This window comes from Haliotis asinina, chromosome 11 (assembly GCF_037392515.1).
Source record: "Haliotis asinina isolate JCU_RB_2024 chromosome 11, JCU_Hal_asi_v2, whole genome shotgun sequence".
Taxonomy (NCBI): Eukaryota; Metazoa; Mollusca; class Gastropoda; order Lepetellida; family Haliotidae; genus Haliotis; species Haliotis asinina.
The window spans coordinates 375391-383776 of NC_090290.1; the positions used below are offsets into that span (position 1 = coordinate 375391).

General features: G+C 42.6%; 1 protein-coding gene across 1 annotated transcript; it reads left to right on the forward strand.

The window, feature by feature from the left end:
• The first annotated feature begins 1070 nt into the window (after positions 1-1070).
• Positions 1071-8183, forward strand: LOC137255924 (chondroadherin-like). The gene is made up of 2 exons (XM_067793522.1): positions 1071-1214; positions 7127-8183. The coding sequence occupies exons 1-2, from the start codon at positions 1200-1202 to the stop codon at positions 8150-8152; spliced, it is 1041 nt and encodes a 346-aa protein (XP_067649623.1). The 5' UTR covers positions 1071-1199; the 3' UTR covers positions 8153-8183.
• Positions 8184-8386: the final 203 nt, after the last annotated feature.

The window sequence follows — 8386 nt, forward strand, 5'->3', positions numbered from 1 at the left end:
CCTGCAAGACTGCTTGGCACTTGTATTGAGTCGTACCTTACTAAAATGCATGAAGTTATTAAAAAGGAATAATATGACTTGAAAGTACAAAACAATTTCAACCCCAAAGCATTGTCAAGTAGGTTATTTCCAATATTCATAACCCTTTACCTGACAGACAGTTCTGTACCGCAAATTACGTTTTGTTGAAATGAAGACCAAAACGTTTCATGTGTCTACTCTGTGCAAAGAACATCTAAGACAGACCCTTGAGTGAGTATACATTTTAAATAAAGGGAACCGAAATAAGATCGTGAAACTACTTTATTTCAGCAGTAATTAACATTTTTCGGTGGTTGACAGTTTTGAGGTGATACCAATTTTCTGGTGACCCGGAACTGACTTAACCATGTGGTTCCATAAATTGCTCTTTTCTCCAAAAATATGGCAGATGTAGAAACGATTTTTGTTGCTTTTTACAGGTGAAACGTATATGCATGCAGTGGAGTGTTAACATGAAGCAACTTGATTCTATTCTTATATTCGAGACGGGCCGTTCTGAATGAGTTACCTTTTCCGGACGAGCCAATGACAAATTACGTGATGATAGGTATCCTCGGTACTGGGCGCGCAAGTAAACTTCTGGTTCAGATCAAGTTAAACAAAATATATCACCTTAAAGAGCACTGTCTCGGCTTTAAAATGAGAGACTGAGTGAAGAAATCCATCAAGATTTACAGTGTTTAGGGGTTAATCTACGTGGCAGTGATCCGGTATGGCCGTGATCCGGAATACCCTTACCCACTCTACTTATAACATGGGGCAAGCAACCGTACTGCACTGCCAGGTTGCTTTCACAACCTTCAACGCATGGTGGATCGAAATAGTGTAAATATATTTGTGAAACTACAGAACATTTATCTTCCTGCAATATATTTGTCTTCGCCAGTCTTTTGTCCTATAGCATCCTGTAGACCATCAGAGCCGAAACTATCAGTGGCTGAAATAAGAATAAAAGTTCCTTCGTGGGAAACAAAGATATTGTGATTGAAAAAGTATTGTCCTCAGATAAGATAAGCTGTGCTTTTCTCATATGTAATGTAGACACTTGAACTGTTAGCTTCGTCAAGAACACCGTTGTGATTAACGGTCACAATGCACTGTGCATAAATGAGTGCCGACATTTCAAGAGGACGTTTCTTCCCATTTAATATCATGAGATGACTTCCGGCAAGGTAGGTGTGATTGGTATCTGGATTAATGTATAACTGTATGGTCACCGATTTCTGGCAAGGTATGTGTGATTGGTACTTAATTTAATGTGTGTTTGTATGTATGGTCACAGATTTCCGGCATGGTGGTACATTAATTAATGAATAACTGTATGGTCACAGATTTCCGGCAAGGTATGTGTGATTGGTACTTGATCTAATGTGTGTCCGTGTGGTCACAGATTTCCGGCAAGGTATGTGTGATTGGTACAAAGATTCATGAATATCTGTTTGGTCAAAAATTTTCGTGGGATTGTGGTCACAGCTACCGTTGATGGTGTTTGTTTTGTTACGAAAACTAACTGATAAGTGTACTTAAGAAATTTAGTACCTATTTCTTTTTATGACATCCTGGGTAATTACTTAAACTTTCAGAATTATTCTAACTGTCACCCAGTTTCCGAAAAATGTCCACCCTCTACAAACTGAAATGCTGCGCCTAACTGCATGCCGATATTTTCACATAACAGGAAGTTAATCCTCTATACAAGTCTCTGGCCGGAGAAAGTTGTGTCACATCATATAACCCAGTCTCCTGGCTTAACATGCCCCATTCTCCATAGTTGTTTGCCAGGCCTTCTGTCACACCATTATCCATTTTGCAGTGGTGTTTCGCTAATCTTTAAAAAGAGCCGCATCTCAGCCGTGAAGATCCGGGTAAAATCTGGTCTTCAGAAACCCAAAAGGCGACTAACACATGTCATCGTATCCCAGTGGTGTAGACCTATGTTCACGTTGTTGATCACTGGATTTTCTAGTCCAGACCCGATTTTTTACAGACCGCAACTGCATAGCTGGACTGTTGCGGCGTTAACAACAAACGAAAGCAAACGGTTTTACCCTATAACGTTTAGGGCTTCGAGAGACATCGGTGTTAACATAACATAAGTTATATATAGATGCTATGCAGAAACGAAAGAATATGTCCTGAAAGTAGTATGAAGGTAAACTTGTAAGAAGCACGGTCATCAGGTTATCTACGTGTGAACAACTGCACATGTGCCCAATAGGCGTGAACAGATACCAGTCCTGTATCTGTGGGCGTTATGTCCACAGATAAAGTCGCTGTCAGACCTGAAAACTTCTTGGAAGTAATTAAGGTCACTATTATGGAACGAGGAATGTTCTATGTAAAGGTGTAGAGTACGACCACACTGGTCTCGTTCTGGTGTTTTCTTTTGCCTGAGCGATTGTGATGATTATCAATCGACTTTAAGCAATTAAACGGGTTCCACGCATTGCACTGTGCATTATGACGCATGGTTGATCACTCAGGAGACGATTTTTAGGTTTGGTTACAGAAGCCGGCTGTGAAAAGAGACTGGACAGTCTGAAAGAACGCAAACAGTTCCATTGGGGGACACGGAGATGGATATGCAACGTCTTTAATATACTCATGGAAAAATTTAAGGGAACGCACGAAATAGCTGTGACGTTTAATCTTTGAATCAGAAAGAGAAAAGTTCATACAGATGAAAAGGCTTATGTCTAGTGATGAAAATCAATATCGGGTGTGTCCCTCATGTCTCTGGAGAACTGCTTGGCATCGTCGTGGCATGCTGCGAATGAGTGTACGGATGGTACCAATCGAAATTCTACGCCATTCTTCCTGGAGTGCCACGAAACGTTCATCCAAATTGTTGGGTTGAACAGGTCTGTCCCGAACATTGCGGCCAAGAACACCCCAAAGATGTTCGATAGGGATAAGGTCAGGACTTTTAGCCGGCCATTGCAACACCCGGACACCTGCAGCCCTCAGTCTGTCCCGACAAACATGAGCGATGTGAGGGCAGGCATTGTCATGCTGAAACTCGAACATTCGACTTACTGCAAGCGCAAAGGGGATCACAATCGGGTTCAGGATCTCGTCACGATATCGTACACCTGTTATCCTCCCATCAACACGAACAAGATTTGTTTTGTGGTTAAAGGTAAACCCGCCCCACACCATAAAAGAGCCCTCTCCATAACGATCATGTTGTTTGATGGTGCAGGCACTGTGACGTTCCCCAACGCGTCTCCAAACTCGAATTCGACCGTCATTATGGTCTAGTGTGTACCTGCTCTCATCACTAAACATGGTGTTTCTCCACTGACGTACGGTTCTTCCTCCATGGCTCCGTGCCCACTGCAGTCTTAACTGCTTGTGTTGCTCAGTCATGTTGATTCCAACCGATGAACGGCGGCATTTTAGACCAGCCGATTTAAGACGATTATGCACTGTGCGTGAACAAATTCCGACGTTTGTTCTTCACCTGAAGTCTGTATTGATTTTGGAGGAGGATTTGATAAGGCGTAGGGTCTGGTCATCCCGTGGGGTGGTTATCTTTTTCCGTCTCCGACCACGCCTCATTTTGACGTCACCAGTCGCTCTGTAGAGATTCCAAAGTCTGGATATCACACTAACAAACTTGTGAAAAGTTGCTGCAACCTGTCGTAATGAGCTTCCACCATTAACCATGCCAATTGCCTCCCATTTCTGTGCCAAAGTTAAGTACGGTCTCGCCATGTTAACAATGTTTCTAACCGTTGTGTTTGACAGTGTACACACATGTAACGTGTAAATCTAAGTGCATGTAACTTTAGGAGCATGTAGTGCACGTACATGGAAAGCATTATGGTGAGTTTGAACTGCTACTTTGAGACTATGAGTGGACTGCTCATCACGAAAACGATAATACACGGCGCTGAAGGTAGTAAACAGAAATTCTGAATTGCCCTTAGAAACATGCGTTCCCTTACATTTTTCCATGAGTATAATCATATAATATGAGCGACATTGCGGGGTAGCGTCTGACGCCTTTATCAGGCATGTGCTTGATGCATGTACATTATGCTGATCAATTTTAAATGTTTTAAATCGTCTTTAATAAAAGAAAAATAGGAAGGAATGCTAAAATGTTTTGGTTCATATTTAACACCGCACTTAGCAACATTCCAGCTATCTGGCGTCGTGCATACGATGACATGTGTAAACCAAGTCAACCAAGTCAGCGGGCCTGTCCATCCGAACCCATCTTACGACAAAGCATGGATTGCTGAAGACCTGTTCTCCGTTGTTCAAAGCAACCTTAGGTCCATAACTAAGGTTGGTCCGACCCAGCTTTAGCGTCTCTAGGGTAATATGGCGGCCGCTTTTATTTTATACAGCGAGATTGAAAGAAGTTTGAGGAAGCAGAGAGTGTACAGAGACCGAGTGAGTCAACTGGACACGCTTACTTCACGTGGTAACTAAGGACGCTTCCATTACTCCTGCGCTGAAGAGTTCAGCCTTGGTTAAGGTTACGGCTAAGGTTGGAGTCCGAGTTAAGGTTGCCCTGAGGTTGTGTTGTGAGTGAATGAGTTAATATTTAACGTCACATCGGCAGTATTGCAGCCATATCGTGACGAGAGCATTCTCAAAAAAGGAATCTATGTATATGATAAAAACCTGTCGACAAAGGACAGTAAAACAACTAGAACATCACAACAGGAAATATAACTAGCGTGAAAAGTTAAAAGTAATATCCCTATTCAGACAATACAATGTAAAAACAGGCTATATAGATCACCAACAACTGACGGTAGATCACCATACTAGGGGCCGTGGGGACTTACAGTACTTCTACTACCTGCATGGTCCCTAGCTGGAGTTACACCACCCCCTCAGCTGCTGGTGATTGTATGCAAGATTAGCCACAAATTAAAATGACAGAAATACTACGGCTGAAAAAATGAAAGAACAAAGATGACTTCATATGTTTTGGGACTTACGTACCCTCTCAGGAGGACAATAATTTACAGTGCTTTAACCCCCCTCGAGGATACAGCCACTAACACTCTAAGTTACTAATTCACACTTCCAAGCATAAAATGTGTATCTATACACCTGGAAATTAATCAAGCAACACCCCAATTTTTTCTATTGGAGCAACTTTGAAGTGTTCTGACAATCAAAATATGCCGGGTTGATATAGTTTGACACTTTTTTATTCAACAGACGATCTCTGACAAACAACTTAAAGGGAAAAAGTATCAAGACTTTGCTTTATTGCAACGAAATCCAAATTCTTAAAACTGTCTTAAATTCATGAAAAAATGGACACAATTTACTATTCATCCACAGACGTTGTTGTCAGGTGTATTAACACAAATGTCACATGGAAAGAAAGAACAGTCATCTGAGAGTCTGCACACCGACTTTCATCAATATCTAGTGTGTCCTCCCTGCGCACGCACCACCGATTCCAGACGCCTCCTCATTCCTTGGATGAGTCTCCGGATCTGATTCTGGGGGATCCTGTTCCACTCCTCATGCAGGGCAGCCGTCAATTCGTTGAGATTATGGACTGGTGGGTCTCTCTGCCTCACACGACGGCCAATAAAGTCCCACAAATGTTCAATGGGGTTGAGGTCAGGGCTCATGGCAGGCCATGGAATTCTGTCAATTGCATTTTGCCGCAAAAAATCATTTACAGCATGCGCCCTGTGAGGTCTAGCATTGTCGTCCATAAATATGGGTCTCGTTGCCAGAGGATGGTTCTCAAAATGAGGTACCACAGCCCTGTCAAGAACCTCCTGTTGGTAACGAACACCGTTAAGGTTGCCACGGATGGTAATGATATCCAACTTGCAGTTCATGGAAATGCACCCCCATACCATAACGGAACCTCACCCAAAGGCCACAGTCTCCTGGATGTTCCGTGGAGCCATTGCTGTGTTCCTCTGCCTCCAGACCCGAGTACGACCGTCCACCATGTGCAGCAAGAACCGGCTCTCATCTGAGAAATGGACCTTCCTCCAAGAGGCAATGTTCCAGTGCAAACGGTCATTACACCAGGCCAGTCGGGCTGCCTTATGGGCTGGAGACAGTCTGGGTCGCTTGATTGGCCTCCTTGCCCGGTATCCTGCAGCTTTCAGACGATTCCGAACAGTCCTGTTCGAGATGGGTCTCCCTGGAAGCCACTCCTGTCTCAACCGAGAGCTCGAGTCGAAGGACCTGCGCCGTACAAGTCTCAGTAAAGCTCTGTCCTCCCGGACTGTGGTCTTCCTGGGTCTTCCTGGTCTAGGCAGGTCTTTAACTTCATTAGTGGCCCGGTATTTTTTCAAAAGTTTTGAAATTATGGAATGATGTCGTCCGATTTGAGTCCCGATTTGTCTTAGAGACATACCAGCATTCCTCATGCCGATTATTTGCCAACGAGTGGCCTCTGATAATTTCCTACGTGCCATGACATTGAAATGAATGAAAAACCGAATGCAATCGACAACCTGCGCTTGTAAACACCCCAGGGAAAAAGTGCATTTTTCGAAAGTTGAGGTTAAAGCAATGCACGTGCGCTGTGCAAGCTTCACGCGCGTCATATCAACCCATGAAAAGCTCATGCTGTATGTCAATACATCAAAATTGAATAATCAATCATCAAAATTACTTCGTTAAACTTTGTTAAGTTTTTATGTGTCTTTGAATTTGGTGTTGCTTAATTAATTTCCATATGTATATTTACAGTTCATTTAGCAAATCTAATTCTTTTAAAAATGCAATAAGTAAATGAGAGCTAACATTATTAAAAAGATCCTTCAAAGTTCGTGAATTAAAATATTTATCCCTTGTGGAGCTTTTGTTGTGCAACGGGCGTATCTTTTTCTTAAGGTGATGGTAACTCCAACTTTAGTGTTTAGTGTTGATCTTAACTAAGGCTCTTTTGTACAACGGGACACAGTTCTTACTCACTGACTCACTGAAGTGTGGGTGCTTGCTAGCACTTGAGGGACGTAGAGAATACAATTTTGTTAAGAAAAGTTCATGAATTCAGGAACATTGGGATATATTAAGACAACGATTATGATAAATAGTGGGAACGGAATGCCAACTATATATTCTTTGTATTCTGCAGGTTTTTACAACTGTTTCGCTCCTACAAATACTCAGTCTCGTGACGTCACAGGACGAAAACTGTACGTCAACATGCTCAACGCTCCTGTCTTCGCCGCACACCACAGTGTGTTTTGAAATCCATTGTCTACCATTCTTAAACGAAGAAACGGAAATCTTGAACATAGCGGGGTCAACCCTTGAAGACATTCCTGAAAATGCCTTTCTGTATCTTACAAACCTGACTCAAATCCACATAGCAGATTGTACCATCGGGACCCTGAAGTCATATTCCTTCAACGCAACATACAACATTATAGACATTTTCATTCACCATTCTCACATCAGAACTATTGAATCCTCTGCTTTCGGGAAGAGTACATTTGCTAATGGCGGAAAACTCAACACGTACCAGTTGCTTATAGGAACCATTGAGTCTTTTGCTTTTGATGGGATATCTGATTTGGAGGGACTGACTTTCTATGCAACGAACATCACAACTATAGAATCGAAGGCTTTCTACAAGATATCTTCCTGCGAGTCTTTCCAAATATACCATTCAACAATTACCAATCTCAGGTCCTTGGCTTTGGATGGGTTTACAGAAATGAAAAATGTTCGAATTTTTTCTTGCACCATTATGAACCTTGAACGAAACACCCTGGAGGCCTTTCAGTCAGATATGGGTTCTGATTTTATGTTCTTCTACATCAGTGTTGACTGTGTGTGCGATATCACTTGGCTCTTTTCTGTTAAATCTTTCTTCCCGGATTTCCCTCTAAATGGGATAGGATGCACTATGGACTCAGTGTTTGAGGGAGCTACTCTTGACACGCTGAACGTCACTGACATCTGTCAGGCGAGTGAAACTGAAGATACGAAAATTCCCAGTACAGAGATTTCTGAGACTATTACCACTCCTAACGTGGACACAAACACAACCACCGAGCTTCCAAACCCAGGTACCGCGAGACTGATGCCAGCATCAGTCACACTGATTCACTGTGCCGTACTTGCCTCTGTGTTGTGGCTTGCAATGCAATATTGATGTATTCTCATTAAATCGGTTTTGGACTCGAGGGAGTGTCGGTACCTGGCTAATATATCATCCATCTAATCTCTCTCTCTCTCTCTCTCCCCCTCTCTCTCTCTGTGTGTGTGTGTGTGTGTGCATATAGAGAAAGAGAGAGAGGTTAGGTGGATGAAGTGCTGTGTGTTTAAGTTTCAGCGTGCAATTTTACACACACGTATGTATCAGACGAGACATATTTCCAAACTTAGA